This window comes from Grammomys surdaster, unplaced genomic scaffold (genome assembly GCF_004785775.1).
Source record: "Grammomys surdaster isolate TR1022 unplaced genomic scaffold, NIH_TR_1.0 136, whole genome shotgun sequence".
NCBI classification, from domain to species: Eukaryota; Metazoa; Chordata; class Mammalia; order Rodentia; family Muridae; genus Grammomys; species Grammomys surdaster.
Genome location: NW_021604594.1, coordinates 9,630,129 through 9,648,929, shown reverse-complemented (window position 1 = coordinate 9,648,929; position 18,801 = coordinate 9,630,129). Strand labels below are relative to the sequence as shown.

The window sequence follows — 18,801 nt, the reverse complement described above, 5'->3', positions numbered from 1 at the left end:
TCAGTTATAGGTTGTAGGCATCTTTACTCTCCAATCAGGGATAACTTGGGGTGGGAGGCAAGGTTACATAGCATCATTTGGTCCATGTGTAGATTCTCTTGTCCCTGGGGGTAACCAGCCCTTGGGGGCCAGTATTTAGCATTATAATACATAACAAAAGACCAGACCTCAACATAGATTAGCTTGAAATGGTAATTAGACTACAAATTAAAACTTGGTAAGTTCAAATTTAATATTCTGGCGTGTATTATTACAACTTCTGTGATTTTTTTTGAAGCAATTGAAAATCCAAGATTTTAACAAATAACTTCAGTAATAGAACTTTAGAACTATAGAAATAAAATTGTATCTAAGAATTTATTCCTTAGAAAACTAGAGATATAATATTGACCTAACAGTATGATAGTGTAGAAAATAATGTATGACATAAGACAAATGCAAACTATGTGGACAGTACATATAAAAGAGAAATTATATTAATTATAAGAGCCTTCCTGATTGAAGTGACATTGTCTCTGAAGATGTCTGAGTATTTGTCAGTACAAAGAATATTACAGGGAAACAATTTGAGCAAATTCATAAAAGTAAGAGAGTCTGAAGTATTCAAGAAAAAGTTGACATATTCTAGTTGGACAGAAAGGAAGGTCTTAGTGTTAAGTGGTTAGGTACCCAGGGATCCTGTTAGTATTCTCTACTAATTCATGTTTGTTTTTCCCTCAGCCTTTTTTGGGTCAAAAGCTGATTTTTCCCGAGAAAGAAAAGGATTCTTTCTTGTTCAGGAGCACATGAATACCTGGGTTCCATGATGAAACTTGAAATAAGTAACTAATTAGAACAATATACTGCCATGTGGGCTAGAGTATATAGCTTGTACTGTGCAAGATAGTCCTTTGCTGTACAGAAGAAAATACCTGTAAATTAGCCATGCACTTCTTACGCAACTATAAACCCTAAAACTTAACATTTCTATTTGCCATTTTACATTTAACTACATAGTTTTCAATCAGTGTCCTTATTACTGAGATGAACTCCTATGAAAAAACAAAGCAGAAAGGATTTATTTGTGGTTTCAGAGGTTTCCAAGCCTGGTAAGCTGGCCCCACTGCTGTGGGTCTGAGGAAAGAAAGGCAGTCATTATGGAGAACTCAGGGCAGAGTGAGGCCACTTGCTGGTGGCCAGGTAGTAGGGCAATATGGCCTTCAAAGGCATGTCCCTAGTGAGGCCCTACCTCCTAAAGTTTATAGGTTTTCCCACAGTAGTTTCAGCTGGCCACCAAACTTTTTAACACAGGAGCCATGTGGGCATTTAATGTTCAAATCATAATAATCAGATATTAATGCCAAGGCTGAAACTCTAACATGCTGTCTCACTGTTAATGCTTTCTGCATCCTGTGACTTTAACCTAGGGTTCATCATTTAAAATCTCACATCCCCATTAATGCAGTATTTCAGCATGCAGGCCCAAATAGAGTTACCATCCATGGTTGTTGATTCTTTTAATAGATAAATCAGACACATAAAATGTTTACACTAAGAGTGAAAGTAGGAAGAGTTAAACAAATTGAAGTCGGAGATCTAACTATGTTTTTTTTTTTAATGTTTCTCTACTTGGTATAGTTGCCTTATCTTCCTTGCAGCACTAGCGCTCAGCATAAAATGATATAGGGTAATAATAAAAACCTAACATTTATCTTGCCAGCATTTTCTGTGTGCTAGGTTCTAAGAATGACATGAATTCTGGACTCATAGTTTATCTTCGAGTTGGAGACATAACTAAACAGTCAGATTATAAAAATATTGACTGTGATAAGTAGTATAATGGGTGTCTGTGTAAGGGAATGTTTGAGTAATTTAGGGAGATCAATAAAGACTTCCTAGGGATAGCTCAATTGCACCATTTGTAGGATACAGTGCAAAATGAAAACTTGAAGCTCTTGCCCACAACTGTAAAGATTCCAGGACTGGGGTGGCAGAACACTTTCATAGGTCTGTAGGCTTAGATTATTTTTCAAAACCTACTTTATTTAAGGATCTTAAATGCTTCAACCTCCCTTTTAGCTCACTGACCAGAAGTAGCAGAGAAAGAAGGATAATAGGAAAAGGGGGATGTGGACCTGTTTAGAAGTAGTCCATTGGGGTGATTCCAATATTCATTGTCAGAATATCAGCAGTTCAGTCTAATAGCAAATACCAAACAGGAATCAATCCAGCAGAAACTGCAAGGCTCCACTGAACTGGCAGGAGTCAGCAGAAATGGCAAGAATCAATCTGAATATCATGAGAAATTCTTTGGTGTGTTTCTCAACGAAGTGAAAAATCAGCGAAGACCAGTGAAGACCAGCAAAGCATTGCAAGATGTAGCAGTACAAGAGTGTCCTCTTACTGTCTGTAGGGTTATATTTATAGTCTTTCTAAACATCACGTGCCCTCTGAAGCATCTCCTCCAGCAAAACATCACATGCCCTCTCATGTCTGCTTCAGCAAAACATCCTCTCACAAGACAGCTTCCAGAAAAACATCACATGACACAACTGAGTTTCCTAAGAAACCAGAAATTTCCACTTCATAGGACCTTCCTGATTGCTGGCTCTGTTCAGCTGCACTTGTTATATGTCTATAAACCAAACTCAACCTGAGCAAGTGACATTTGAGCTGAGATGTGATGACACAAGATGACAGAAAAGTCATTCTAAGTAGAGAAAACAAAAAAAAGTTTTGGGGCAGGAGAAATTGTGATGCATTCAGAAACTGGATGAGGGTCACTGTGGATGGAGCGCAGAGTGGGAAGTACTGGGGGTGAGGGGGCGGTGTGTGTGATGGGTAGAGTGTGGTTTTCCTAAGAGCAAGAAGGATCTGGGACATCATGTTGAGGGCTTGGATTTTTATTGCAAAAACTGCATGTAGGCTTAACTTTTTTAAAAAAGTTATTTTATATATATATGAATATACTATTGCTATCTTCAGACACACCAGGAGAGAAAATCCTACGTGTGATTGCTGGGAATTGAACTCAGTACCTCTGGAAGACCAGCCAGTGCTCTTAACTGCTGCTATCTCTACAGTACCTATGGCTAATATTTTTTTTAAACCTATTTTTAATAAATGTTTTAACATCTCTTTTACCCCACCACCCACCAGAAGTAAGGGGAAGAGGTTAATAGAGCAAAGAAAGATGTTGTTTAGAAATATTTCTTTGGAGTAAATCTAATCTGTGTTGTCACGATGTAGTAGTTTAGTTCACATGAATCAGTAGTGGCAACTCAGTCTATTCACAAACACCACCCATGAATCAGCCATGGCAAATTGATCTAGAAGAAACCTTAAGGGTCTTCCAATTGGTTCGAGTCTGCAGAAGCATTAAGAATCTGCTGGAAGACCACCAGAAGTGTTTTGGTGTGTTTTTCTCTGTGAAGTCACAACAAACAATAGCATACCAATACCACTGAGTGTTGTCAACGAAAACCAGCATCAGCAAAGCCCAAGGATGACCAGCAAAGAATGACAAGGCATACCAATACAGTCCCGCATTGTTCACTGTCTATTGAGCTATATTTATATCGATTTTAATCAGTACGAGTTCTCTCAAACATCATTCTATCAAAACACTATATGCCCTTTTTCCAGGTTGTCTCCAGAAAAACACCACGTGTCTGTTCTTAGCAAAACATCCTTTCACATGTCTGCTTTAGCAAAAACATCCTCTCATAAGACAGTTTCCAAAAAGAAGAAAAATATCATATGACATAGCTGAGAGTCTCCAAGGAAACCAGAAATTTCTACTTCAGCCATATGTAACTCTTGGTATGGTTTAGGCATAAGTAACTTGCACGGTAGCAGTATTAGACAACCCTTTTGCCTAACTTCTATTTTTTACTTCCCTCCCTTATTTTTGTTTTTTTGAGACAGTTTCACCAACTCCCTTTTAAGAAACTATTTTAGTTTTGCCTTTTCTAGTTGAGACTGCTTTTCCTCTAAGGATATTTAAAATGGCCTTTTGTATTAGGGAGTCCTTTAGTAGTAGAAGTTGAAAGTACATAGGGGTAAGTGATATGTAATATTATTTATTATTGGAAGTAGTTTTGTGGTCTAAACATTTCCAGTCAACTAAAGGACAGTTAAAAACTTTAAAAACTTTTAAAATGCTACAGGTATTATAAGTCTCTTGTCATCACTATGCTTTAAAAATGTCTACCTCTCTTTATTTGACATAAAACTTGGGCAAATGATTGCGTGGGAATTGACTTGCTTGACACTGGGAGAGAAAAATAGAAAAATTTATCTTTTTGGACAGAATCTTTTGTCAAGTGTTTACAGTAAAAGGCTTTAATTAATGTTATCCGCAGCAAGAAGTAGCCTTTATATTTTGCCATATGTGGGTGGTAATTGTTAATGATTCTTAGATTTACTTGTATCAGTGGTTCTCAATCTTCCTATTGCTGTGACCCTTTAATACAGATCCTCATGTTGTGCTGATCCCCCAACCATATAGTTATTTCGTTGCTGCTTCATAAGTGTAATTTTGCTGTTATAAACCATACGTGTAAATATTTGATATGTGATCCCAATGGAAAAGGTTGCTAGACTCCCCAGGGATTGTGACCCATACTTTGGGAACCATTGACTTAGTTAAAAGCTTATTTCCAAGAATGATACCTCCATGGATCATTTATAGAGCTATCAGCATGTCACCCAACATGGGATTTTCACTTTTGGAGTACTTAAAGAATACCACTAGTGATTTTTTCCCACATCATACTTTAAATATAATTATTTAATCTAAGTCACATAGACTGGGCTCATATTAATGTTTGTATGCTCTGAGATGCTCAGGGGTGAGTTGGATAGCTTGTCATTTTCTGTGTACAGTTTCTTGTCTGTTGATCCATAATACTAGAATTCCCAGCTGTTAAAATGGCTACATAGATCTCATCAATATACTTGCCTTTTAGAAACTGGTATGTTTTATGTGTGAGGAAAATATCAAATATTTCAGTAGAATTTCATTCTGGGAATGTATTTTCAGTAACATATGAGATGAAATACATTTTATACATTTTATATATTCTACCAAGCAAAACATTAACCCCCTCTACCCTAGTTTCCAGCTGTAGGTCTTTCATACCAGAGCTTTTGGTATTTCTGGGCAACTATGCAGTTAGATAGTATGTTGCAAAATTTCTATTGCTTTCATTTAAGTATATACTCTATTGGATTAGATCTGAAGAATCTTTCATAGTGGAGGTGATGAATTAACTCTCTCTCTCTGTGTGTGTGTGTGTGTGTGTGTGTTGGTTGATTTTGAACCCAGTACTTTATATATATTCAAGGTGAGCACTCCACTCCAGAGCTACTGGAATTGAAGCTTGAATTAATGTTCACATTATAGCTCATATTATAAACTAATAGAGTAGCAAGTATAGTATGCGAGACATAATATATTGTGGCTCACACAGGTATAGGACACAGCTACTTCCTTAGTAACTGAGTTTTAAAATAATTATCCTTTGGAAACTTTATAAATATTATTTCTGTGCTTCATTATGAGCAAGGTTAATAGGTTTCTTTTACCTATTACCTCTTAAATGATCCATCCTAAACTGCTTTACATATGTAGATTTCTTTTACAATCAACTATTATGTATTAAAAATGACTTATTGATGTGTCAGAGACTGGCTCAGCATAAACACAGTTAGAAAACTATCAATTAACAATCATAGTTACTGTATTAGGGTTAGTTATTTTGGTGTTTTATGTCCTTTCCAGAGACTAACTTGGTAAATTAGATCCTGATGATTTCATATATTCTGTTGATGGAACTATTGCTTCCTAAGCACAGTTGAGCAGACACTATTTTAAATTGAGTGTTTTTCCTCAGCCCTGGGATATTGTTATTCTCTATATATGGATTCTCTATACATGGAATCTTCTGTAGATCAGAGTAAGGGTCAGGGACAAGCATCATATGAGAATTAAACTGAACTTTACCGACTTTGTTTCACGTTATAATTCTGCTTACTGCTTATTATGCCACTTGGCTGTTAGTTTTGTAGGGTGACAGTCCTGAAGCCAAGGCAGTAGATCCTTTCATAGTCATTGGGATTCGTATGTCTTTAAAATATTAATTAAAAAAAAGAAAGAAAGATGGTAAGCCTCTTAACAGATATGTTTGGTTCTTTCATCTAGTGTGTGACATTTTACTTTTTTGAAAAGCCTATAATAAAATGTTCTGGACATTATTTTAGTATCTTTTTTTGTACTACATAAAATACTAGTATTTTTTTTTATATATGAACAATATTTTGGACATAGCTGTTTTTAAGGAAGCTAACTTTATTTTTTAATTATCTTTTAATTTGGTAAGATAGTTTCCTTTTTTTTTCCTATGAAAAACATTGCCACACAATAAAGAAAACATTAAGAACAGCCTAACCTTTGTATGCAGGTTATCATATAGTCTAAAATAGTATGATTCATTGCTGCAGTTAAGTGTCACCTTAGCAGTAGACTTTAAATGCTTACCAGTATACATATTGATGAGCTTGGCTGATTATTGATATACTTTTGCACCATGTGCCTACTTACATTGCTTTGTTTTTGCAGCTACAGAACCATGGCCTGAAAATGCGACCTTATATCAGCAACTGAGAGGTAGGTTTTTATTCACAATTAAAAATGTTTTTGTATCAGAATACACTTACAACCAACAACAAACTCCCAAATTAAGCCAAGCCAGTTGACCGACCAAGTAAATAAACGAAACTCTGCAGCCACTGAAGGTATTAATATAATTTCCTGCAATGACACTATAAAACACAAAGAAGGGATTCCCTTGTATAATTTGTCTATGAGATTTTGCCTAAACTTGTACCTGCCAGTTAAACCAACTATTCATAGCCCATAGGGTCCTTAGTTTATTACTGACTCATTATATCGGCTGCTGTAGGCACTGTAAAATGATGTGGTCGCAGGAGCGCTTGGCAGATTTACTGCACCAATAGCTGAGACAGCAGATTTTTGAAGTCCTGTGGTAAAGTGGGCTCTCAGTAAAAAGGAACTGTTAAAATGTATAGGCTAGGATGGTTCAGGCTCCCTTTAGCAGCTCTTCATATATCATCAGATCACATTATGGACCCCATTTGGGGCTCAGCAGCCTGCTACAGTTGTCAGAAGGCTGCAAAGTAATGAAGACTAATAGGCAGCAGCCCCCGTCTTCTAAGCATGGAATTTTTATTGCAGTGAACTTGTCATCTTTCTTTTGTGTGACAGACCTAGACACACTGTGCAATATTAACTGTAAGCTGGTTTACATGGTTGGGAATGCTTTTACTTTTAACTAGAAAAATTTGAACTGATACTATTTTACTTCATTTTAATGAAAAGAAAAGATTTTTTAAACTTAAAAAATAAGTGTTTTTTTAAATAAACAATTTTAATTGCTGATAAAATGAGATAAATGATCAAATAAATTTTAGAACAATCTTTATTTACATATGGTAATGTAACTAAAATTATTACATAGCAACATTGATACAAATCTTCATAATTTCATTAGTGTAGAATTTTTTAAAAAATAAAAATAGCTTTAAAATATTATAAATATATTTTGCTTATTTAGAAGTTAAACTTTGGACCTTTCATTATATTTCCACAGGGGAACAAATTTTGCTTTCTGACAATGCAGCATCTCTTGCTGTGCAGGTAAATATGTAAATAATGTAAGTTTGTTCTTTGTGCTAGAGGACTTATATCATTTGGAGTTGCAGTCCACCCCCACTGAGTGTTTGACTTAACCATTATCAGTATAATCTTACTCTTCTGTGCAGTGTAATTTTATATAGTATTTTTAGTTGTCACTATGCAAAATAAACTTCATTATTCGTTCCTTTAAGCAAAATTACTTTTAGCTAGTAGACATGGTCTTTCTTAGTAATTGTTTTACTTTTGGTTAGATATAATAGTATTTGATTTAGGGTGATAATTTCACTTACAGACTTAAAAATTATAAAGAGTTACTCACTACGTATTTTTAATCATCATTCTGCTCACTGCACAATGTTGACCTTAATTCCATCTGTTAGTCTTCAAGCAGTTAGATTCTTTCTAGCTACTCCATATATATTTATTGATTACATGTGCATTTATTATTCCCAGTCCCCTTATTGACTGCAATGGCTTTTCAAGTTGTATATTATAGTTGGATAATCCAAAATATATTTTTAGCAGTGTAAACTTAAAATTAATTATATTCATAGAGAATTGTTTATTTGGAAAAAGTAAATGTTTTTGTAGGTTGTAAAATTACAATTTATTACAAACATTTTACATGTTTAGCTGTTTAGGTACTTAGTTTATGTAGTTTGAATCACAAAGAAGATTTACTGTGCAGTATGTAAAAGGAATCTGTACATCTGTAACGTTTGTTGGAATTAAGACTGCGAGCTGCCGGTGGACAAAGAAAGGGGAGGAGAGAAAGTATTTATCAAGCTTTTGTCACTTTGGAGGCATAATACTAAGCATTTAATTTTAGGCCATCTCATTTATAGTTTTATTTAATTTGATAACCTCTGGGTTTAATACAAGCGTCTAGTATGGCAGTAGATAGTATGGCTTTCAGCTTATCTTTTCTTTAATGTAGAAAAGATAGAAAGAAATGTGCTTAGACAATAATTTATTAGTTGGCAGGTCTATTATACTTCTTTTACATTTGTTTTACATCTTTTACCAAGAGTATAAATTGTATAATTTTTGCCTTTATTTTGTCTTTAAATGTTATTTAACTAATTTTTATTTTTTTATCTTAACATTGATAAACAAATTATCATTTATGTGCAATGTATATATATATATTTATACACATACTTTATACAGCTTTTCTTAATCTTTTTTTTTTAGTGAGATAAATGGAATTTAAGTGTCATATATAAATATATGACATAATATGTATATATACACATACACATATACATATATGTAACTATGTATAAAACATAGTTGTCTGAAATAAAGAATCCACTCAGATATATATTGTATAGATGGTTTGTTAGTGTGGTGAAACAGTCTTTCCTGATAAGCAACAGGGCAAATAAATTATTTGTTGTGTGTAAAATAATATTTTCAATCTTTGTATCTTTCAAAAGACAGCTTCAGGACATAGTGAATATTTTAGATGATACAGTGTTTCTTGACTGCTTTTATCTGTCATTTGGGAGATAGCACTTTAAGGATTTAACAAAGCTAATTAACATCTTTTTCCAGAAAATCTTCCAGTGCATGTAGTGAAAGAAAAATGGTACCCAGGCTATTTTGTATGTGATTTCAGCAGGTTTACTCCTTACTGACGCCATCTATGGGTCCCTTATGAAGAACTCTTAAAATGAAATAATATTATTGTAGGGAGTACTGCAGTAATTAATTTTGAACAAACAGGAAAATACTTTGGGTAGAAATAGCTAGGGAGTGTTTGGCTTCTTGAAGACATGACAGTGGTTAAGCATGTTGGTTTGTCAGAACTGTTGAAGGAATGCCTTTGGGTATCCCTACTGGGTAGACACCAGGGATGCTGCTCACTCTTCCACAGTGTATATAGGTCAGCTTTCAACAATGAGCTCTTCAGCTCCAAGTATAAATGGTGTCAAGTTTGAGCAGCCAAACTCTAGATGGTTTAATCAGTTTCTGTACAAAGCAAAATGTTAGAATATCACTATTTTAAAAATTGATATTCAAGTTTTTCCTGGAAGGGAAGGAAAAAACCTCAATGTGGTGTATATTATTGTTTTTATGTTTCCTATTAATTTGTTTTTTCACCATAGTTTCTCAATCACAGTTGCAACTGAAATAACACCCAAAAAAGTCCTTTTAAAAATAATTGAATTTTGCTTAACCATTTCAATTTTTTATCCTACATATGTCACTTAGATGATAAATTAACCAGCATATATTAAAAATTCTTGGTTTTCCTCAATATTCTTTGGCTTGACAGCTGATAGTAGCCATGACTATAAATGTGACTTTTCCACATATCTGATAGAAACGTTAGGGAGTAATTTTCTTCTATATGGAGAGGAGCAGCATCTGTTCAGAAGAATCAGCTAAAGGCTTCATGTTTGATGTATAAAATTGATCAAAAGAATGTGACAAGTATCCATAAACTGTATATTTTCTAGAAGATACCAAGCATCAAACATTGGACATTTTAATAGTCAGCCAATTATGCCATCAGAAAATTCAAATTTTACTTATCACACTGGGTGGTGTTTTTTATATTCCAGAAGTTAAGTGCTTGGTTAATTTTAATGAAAGATACCTTTATGGCATCAGTTCAAAAGAAAATAATTTTTGTTTTGGTGATCATTTTCCCTGTGATTTGCATTCTTTGTATCATTCATCTACAAGTATAGGCTTGGTCATGATGGAATCTTGATTGCTTACTGTAGTAAATAGTTAGTCTGACATATTTAATGAGCTCAGTGTTTGCATAACATTGTATACACACACATACGTAGTGACATTTCCCGTTTTAAAGTGCTGCTTTGAGAGACTTAGGCTTATGTTGATAAGTAAAACAAACCTGATAGTTCTCTGTTACTATTGTCTCTTACCCCCCAAATTTAAACTAGCTGTACAGTAGATAATACAGTGCTGGCCACTAAGTAATTCAAAATTTTTTAGTGGCCTCATTAAAAATGTAATTAAATTTTATTAATATGTTTTACTTAGCCCAGTATATCAAAATATTATCATGTAATCAATACAGAGTTTACTTTTTTCATATTAAATTCAGAGTCTCATGAGTACAGTTAGAGTTTGTGCTAGTTACAGTTAGTTTGTGCTAGCTATAGTTCATATGCTTAGGAGTAACACATAGCTCTTGCCTCTGGTATTGGACAGTACTAGTTTAAAAATACAATAGAATAAATACATATGAACTCTTTAAGTTTTGGAAAAAAATGGTTTAAAAAAACTTTAAGAAGTGCTGGACATAGTATTGTATTTCTTTAATCCCAGCATTTAGGAGGCAGAGAGACGGTATATCTATGTGTGTTTGAGGACAATCTAATCTATGTAGTGAGTTCTAATACTGCCAGGGTTACATAGAGGGAACCTGTTTCAACAACAGTAATACGAAAAACAAAAACAAAACTCCACAAAACTATATCTATACTGTTTCAGACTATGTTCTCTTTTATACCAAATGCCACACAGCGAAAGGGGCAGTTTATCTCTGTTCCAAGAACAGTGTACGTTAATAACTCTTTGTTTTGCAGGGCCTTGGTTGGTGCCCACCTTTAATCTTAGCACTCTACAGGCAGAGAGGCAGGCAGATCTCTGTGGGTTCTAGACCATCCAGGATAGCTAGGGCTGGTACATGGTGAAACCCTGCCTCAAAAAATCCAAAATTAACATATTCAAAACACTTAGATACTTTGGGTATTATAAATATGTGTTGGATATTGATTATTTCCTTCTATTCTGATTCTTGGCAGAAATACATTTAATCAATTTCAACAAGATGATTAAAAGCTTGTAGGCTTGCTAATACCTAAAACACCACCACTGGGAATAAATATTATTTGTAAAGTTTTTAAGGGGGGCATTTTTATGTCCACATGAACATTAATAATTTTTATAACCACATTAAATATAGGATTTTATTAACTCTTTGAGAATTTTATACATGGATTTTGATTATATTTACCCTCCTAGTCTTTTCCTAACTCCTTCCCAGATTCCTTCCAGACCCACTCCCCATTTTCACCCTCTACCAACTTTGTGTCCTTTTTCTTCTTTTTATTCCCCAGCAAGTCCAATTTCTGTTGCCCATATATTCATGGGTATCAGGCTGTCCACTGGAGCATTCATGACCATGTTTTCATGTTATGGCTAAAATATGTAAATATTTAGTGGGTAAACCTAATGTTATCTAAGAATATTAAGACTTGTTTTAAAATTTAATATTAAATGTTTGTGTATAATTAGTTCTACTGAGATGTTTTATGTAGAGTATTAGGATCAGTCCTTACTACAGCCAAATGAAAGGTACTACCTTTACTCTAGTTTTTAAGTTGTAGGGCCAGAGAAATGTCTCAGTGGTTAAGAGTACTGGCTGCTCTTCTAGAGGACCCAGGTTAAGTTCCTAGCATCCACATGGTCCATTAGTCCAGTTCCAGGTATTACATGGTGCACAGATATGCATGGGAAACACCAATACACATGAAAAAAATAAAAAGAAAATCAAATGTGGCACACTCATACAGTCCCAGCATTTTGGAGACTGAGGCAAAAAGGATCACAAATTCAAGACCAGCTATTGGTTAGAGGAATTTCAGGCCAGCCTAGGCTATATAGTGAGATCCAGTCTTAAAACAACCAGCAATAAAGCCAGAAAACACAAAACAAAAAGTTGTAGAAATCTTTAAAGTTCACGGATGGTTTTTCAGAAACACAGAAGCCAATAATTATGGAGGAAAACAGAAAGCAATGTTATTGGTTAGTTCTGTGTATGGGTGACACTGTGCTGAGCACCTCATTTTTATTAACTTATACGAGGCCAGTACTATGTGAGTTACATGTCAAAACACCCTCTCCCTTAACAGTCCTGTGGGATCTGTACTATAACAAGTCCTGCTTCCTACAGAGAGGTTCAGATGTTGGCCCAATAGTACGTGAACCTTTAATCATGCATTGTTCCTGACATTTCCTAACACATTATAGCTTACATTAAGGTATGAAAGAAACATGTCTGAGTTTTAGGGATTTGAAAATGAAGTAAAGGTGTTCTTATGTTACTAAGCTTGTTAGTGAATAAGAATTTTTTTTGAAAAATATTAAAGCTATAGAAATAGAAGATGTTGATGGAGAATTAGTACCTATTTTGACTTCAAGGGTTTATACACTTGTTTCTACTTTCTAGTGGGGTTTAGAAAGAAAGTCATTTAACATATGAAGCCAATTTAAACAACCTGGCTTTTCTTTTTTGTGTGTCTGAATATAGAGTCTATAAAATTGGATTTTTTTTAGTGTCACAGATTGATGATCATTATTAGAATACTGCATTTTTTTTTTTTTTTTTACATTAAGAATCACATTTAAGGGGACTGGAGAGATGACTGAGTTGTTAAGAGCACTAAGTACTCTTCCAGAGAACCAGGATTCAATTCCCAGCACCCACATGGCAGTTCACAACATCTGTAACTCCACGATCTGATATCCTCACATGCAGGGAAAGCACCAATGCACATAAAATAAAAATAGATAAAATTATATAAAAGCAAAGAATGAAATTTAAGCTCAGACTAAAAAGAATGTCTGCGTTTCATTTAATCTTTTTATTTTTCTTGTTTTTTTGTGAGTAAATAATTCTAAAAATGAAAAAAGATAGAAAAAGGTATTTTTTTTCTGTTACATTGTCAAAAAAATAGCAACATTTTTATATGCTTCATTAATGGTGTGAGCAGTAACATACTAACCTGTCAGATGGGCTCATACAGACTTAAGCTGGTGGCCCTTGCTTTTGCTTTTTTTTTTTTTTTTTAGCAAATGAAGCTTTGCAGATGGAGGTATTTATTAGTGGTTAAATGGTTATATTCTGATGGAATCATTGAAGGTGAGCAGTGAGGAATACCTTTTTCCTTTGGATTGCAAATCAGTTGTTAGACTGGAAGTGTGTGAGAATAGCTCCTTGTCAAGTCATTTACATGGCCACAGTAGATAGCTTACCTACAGAATTTCAGGTGAAATAATCTTGAATATTTTTGTTTCAAACAAGTTATTTTATGCAAATGAAGTGCCAGTTTAAACATGGCATGAATCCTGGTAGGATGCTGTTAGGTGATTTGTTCATAGAGAATGAATCAAGTATTATTTTGTAGAAATATTTAGTAATTAAAGCTGCTTTATAGTTTCATAAAATATAAATTTAAAGATTTTAAAGTGTATCTTCAGTTTGATTATACTCTGTAAAGTGAGGTTTGTGTCTTTACTTTCTGAGTTAGGAAAAGGCAGCAATAACTATGAAAAGGAATGTAATGATAGCTGTCCTTCTCAGTATTGTAAAATGAGCAAAGTGGAGGCTGCAGATGGTTCCTTGATATTGTTGAATTTAAATGTAAATTCTTAAGATTTATTGTTTTACATTTCATTAATTAGGTCATGATGGTAAGTTATACTTACAACACTTGGCTTGAGTTATGAAGTATAAATATAAAGTATGAATAAGTATAAAATATGATGTTTATAAAGTAAAACTGAACTTAGATTGTAAGCAGAACTTAAGAGAGTAAAACAATCTCAATATTCATATTAGTTCTTTAGCACATAAGTGGTATGATGGGCATAAAACATCTGAGCTAGTCTTATAGGATTTGTACTCAGGAAGTATTGCATATTCAAAATACAATAGGTGGCTAAGTGGTCATTTTAAGTAATTTGTGAAATAGTTTATACCAACTAATATTTTCTAACATAAATATTTATCTTATTAAAATTCCATGTTTCTATAGGCCCCTCAGAAATTAGAAACTGAGTATCATCACTTTTTTGTTTGTTTCTTTAAAAGGTAACTATCAAGCTGTATATTAAATTTTGTTGCAGTTAAATAAAATAATGATATAGTAGTAAGAAGAAGACAATCTAGTTTTTTTAGTAGAAAAATGCTAGCATTCTTCATTATTAGATGTGCAGTATCAGCATAATCGATCTAGCAGTATTATATTTGAGCTGAAAACACACTTAAATTTGAGACCATACACTATCCTGTGTGAGTGAAACATCTTTCATATAGTTCTAAGATGAAATTACCCTTGAATGAATAGCATCTTCATTTATCTTCAAACCTCTTCTGTGCTTTTAGTGAATCTACTCTTTCACCATTCCACAAGAATTACATTATACTGTTATACCACAGTACCTCTACAGTGCGAAATAGATTGGTTTGGAAAATGAACTTGGCTTTGCTATAAATTACATTCACAGGTACAAAGGAATTTGTTATTTGGTTTAAAATAGTCACAAACATAATTATAGTCTTAATTTATGTTAAACTACAAATAGAGCTATTACTGTAACTGTATTAGCAACTTAATATGTCTCTTTAAGAATGATACCTAACACTTCTCATTTGTAACCTTAGATACATTATTTCAATTATGGGATCTGCAGCTGTTTGATACAAAATGAATTATTTTGTGGATAGATTGGTTCATAGTTTTTAATTTTAAAACATCTCTCATCTGTAAGGTGGAAAATAATTCTTAAGTTGTCACCACAGATTTTCCTTTGTGTTCTAGTGAAGCAGAATAGGAATTACAATTCAGAATCATTTTCATTTTGTGCCCTGAAAGTGGCATTGCATGCTTGAGAATAAGCCTTACCAAATTTTCATGCAAAGTGTTTCAGATTTAATTATAACCTGAATAGAATCTTTGTCCTATGGTGGAAGCCTGATCCGTGTAGACTGTGTGTCTATCTAGATGTCCAGTAGCTTTGTTAATGTGCTCTGTGTGACACAGAGGAACCTGTATTAAGCTTTCAATAGTCTTAATTTTCATTAATGAAAATTCTTTAAAATTTTGAATTATTTTAACATCTACTGGCACTTGGCCTATTTACTGGTAATATGTAATTAATAAGAGTATTATGTGTTTAACTTTTAAGACAAATGTTAATATATCTTCAAATAAAGAAGAGGAAAGAAGCTAGCTAGTACTGCTTACAGGTAAACACCAATGTTGTTTTGCAATTACTTACCTAAAATGATGTGAGTATATTATGTGTCCCTAATATCTGTTTAGCTTAAAAAAATTGTTTTTTTTTTTTACTAGTTTTTTTTTTTTTAGTTGGAACTATAACAGAACTTTATTACATGCTTCATAGAGTTTAGGAAAGTCTTGGTTTTCCCTTCGCTCCCGGTCTGCAGGGAGTACCAGCTGTGCAGCTGCTAGTGTTAGGTTCTTGGTGTACAAGAGTTACTCTTTTTCTGCATTTGACGGCTTTATACTTCTTTTGCTTAATTTCCACTTAAAGGTTTATTTTCATCTATATGTAATTCTAATAGGCAAAGCTTATATCATTCTTCTTTCTGATTTTGGTTGCTTTTATAAAGAATCTAATTTTTTTCCCAAGCTGTCAGATATTGATGTATCTAAAGTTGAGTCAAATATTCCTGGAGTAGTATTCATGGGAGTTGTGTACTAAGGAAGTTTCTATTTTCTGATGTAATCTATCTTATGTACTCTCAGTGTCATTTTCATGCTTTGGTAGCAAATTTGACTTATGTAAAGCATTTTTTTGTTTATTGAATTAAGAATCTGATTACTAAACAGGTAAATTGAATTCCTATTAGTTTTGAAACTAGTGTCTGCTTACTGATATGTGTAAGTATGGATATCTTTAAATACTACTTAATAGGAGGTGAAGTTTATTTTAAAGCACTGAATTTTGGATTCATAGAACTAAAAGATGCCAGTCATTGTATGCTGAGAATGGGTAAAGACAGTCATGGTCCATAAGTACTGACAGAACTTACATTCTAAAGGGACAGGTCTTTTTTCTTTCTTTCTTTCTTCCTTTCTTTTTTTCTTTTTTTGGTTTTTTGAGATAGGGTTTCTCTGTGTAGCCCTGGCTGTCCTGGAGCTCACTCTGTAGACCAGGCTGGCCTCGAACTCAGAAATCCACCTGCCTCTGCCTCCCAAGTGCTGGGATTAAAGGCATGCGCCACCACTGCCCGACAGGACAGGTCTTTTAGCTGCATGATTTTGACAAATTATAAAGTAAAGCTTTATGTCAGTACTATGTGTTTGTTTTCTTCCTTTTACTTTGTTAGAAAAGATTATATAGTTGTGTGTGTTGAAAATAAATCATTCCTTTTTTTGTTCTGGTGTGTTACCAATATTATAAGAACAAGCCATACCCAAAATCACTTCTGAGGCATCCCTGGTGCCACATGATTTGGTGTAGGGTACAGGACAGCACTGCAGAGACCCTCTGCATCTTTTGACTTGGGACAAAAGAAGGCAAAAGTTGATGAATTCCCACTTTGTGTCTACATGGTGTCAGATGAATATGAGCAACTCTCTTTGAAGCCCTGGAGGCCACCTGTATTTGTGTCAACAAATACATGGTAAAGGTTGTGGCAAGAATCGCTTTCATATTCGAGTGAGGCTCTATCATCGGAGCCAACAAGATGTGCTGGGGCTGACAGGCCTCAGACAGGTATGGGTGATGCCTTTGGGATTCCCAGGTGCAGTGGCCAGGGTTTGTGTTGGTCAGGTCATCATGTCCATCTATACCAACTGCAAAATAAGGTCCATGTGATTGAGAGTCTACAGAGCCAAGTTCTCTGACCACCAGAGGATCCACATCTCAGAGAAGCGGGCCATCACCAGATTTAATGCAGATGAATTTGAAGACATGGTCTCTGAGAAGCAACTCATTCCTGATAGCATCACATATATCCCCAAGAACAGTCCCCTAGACAGGTGGCAGGCCCTGCATTTCTGAGAGTCTCTGTAGTGTTCTCCTGTACTCTACAAAATCATCTTCAGTAATAAATCTCACACTCAGTAAAAAAAAAAAAAATTTGAGTACTTATATTCTTTCAAAAAAAACATGTTTTTCATTTATTCCTTTAATATCTAACCAAAGATACTTGTTTTAGCCCAGAAATTTGCTTTTTGTTTTATATAAAAATGTGATTACAGTATATAATGTTTTTTCTAAGTAGGTACCTAAAGTAATAATATATATGAGGTCAACTTTCTTTTGAAGTCATCAAAATTAAAGTCCCCCTTTCTTAGGTGGATAAAGAAGTTACTATCACCACCAACAATATAATACCATATACTTATTGAACTACTCTGTGCCAGATGGTATATAAAGTAATCTACCTAGCTAATTGTTTTATTCTAGAAGTTAGAAAGTTTGTGAACATAAGAAACTTTGAAGCTGATATAATTGCTAAGATTCATCTAAATATTCACTTCCTTTCACTGAGAGTTGTCTGTTCTGCTACACCCTTGTTGTTTTATTGACTTTCTGGTGTATGCACATGATAGTCTACTCCTTAGGCATCTTAATTTGAGATCCATTAGATTCTGCTGAGGTACTTAACCCAGTGATGTTAAGGAATGGAGAGGCTTGTCAGGACAGAGATGACTGGAGGACTCATACAGAAAGTCAAACTATTCTAAATGCTGCTAGGAACAGCAATCACAGCAGCACTCCCTTTATGCAAGCAAAGGTCATGGCTGGGGAAGCCTTACTTTGGTCAACTGTTTCCACCATGAACCTTTCTTTTTCTGAACTTAGTAATGCTCTTTTAAAATGCTGCAGTAGAATAAAAGGCTATTTGATTTCTGAAGATTTTTAATCTTGTAAATGTTATCTTTTTGTATATCTATATAGATATTTATATTAACTTCCATTAAAATCATTAGATTAAACTGTTTTTTGGAAATGGATGACTTGGGTTTTAAATTTAATTCAACTAATTTTTCCCCATATTTTCTTCTGGAATATTATTAGTATATGTGGTATATTTGTATATAGTATATTAGTACATATTAGTATATTTGCATTCAAAATGTGATGTGCATATTATTTGGGATGCTGCTGAACTATCTCTGCAGCTCATGTAGACTTTGTTTAGTGTAGTCACTTTCAGAAGATCTCAACTTGCCATTGGTGTAAATCCATGGTATCCAGAAGACATCATCTCATTCCACACAAGTCTAGACACATGCCTCTGGAACATGGAAAAATGACTAGATTGCTTGAGAAAATTATTTTAAAATTTTATACAATTT

At 34.0% G+C, this 18,801-nt stretch overlaps 1 protein-coding gene and 1 pseudogene across 1 annotated transcript in view; both read left to right on the top strand.

The window, feature by feature from the left end:
* The window catches only part of Mtx2 (metaxin 2), a 54,648-nt gene that overhangs the window by 14,273 nt on the left and 21,574 nt on the right, over positions 1–18,801 (top strand). The window contains exons 2-3 of the mRNA XM_028763011.1: positions 6,602–6,649; positions 7,653–7,699. Coding sequence (XP_028618844.1) covers positions 6,602–6,649; positions 7,653–7,699 — 95 coding nt within the window. The remainder of the gene's footprint in view (positions 1–6,601; positions 6,650–7,652; positions 7,700–18,801) is intronic.
* On the top strand, positions 16,480–17,497 carry LOC114617315 (annotated as a pseudogene).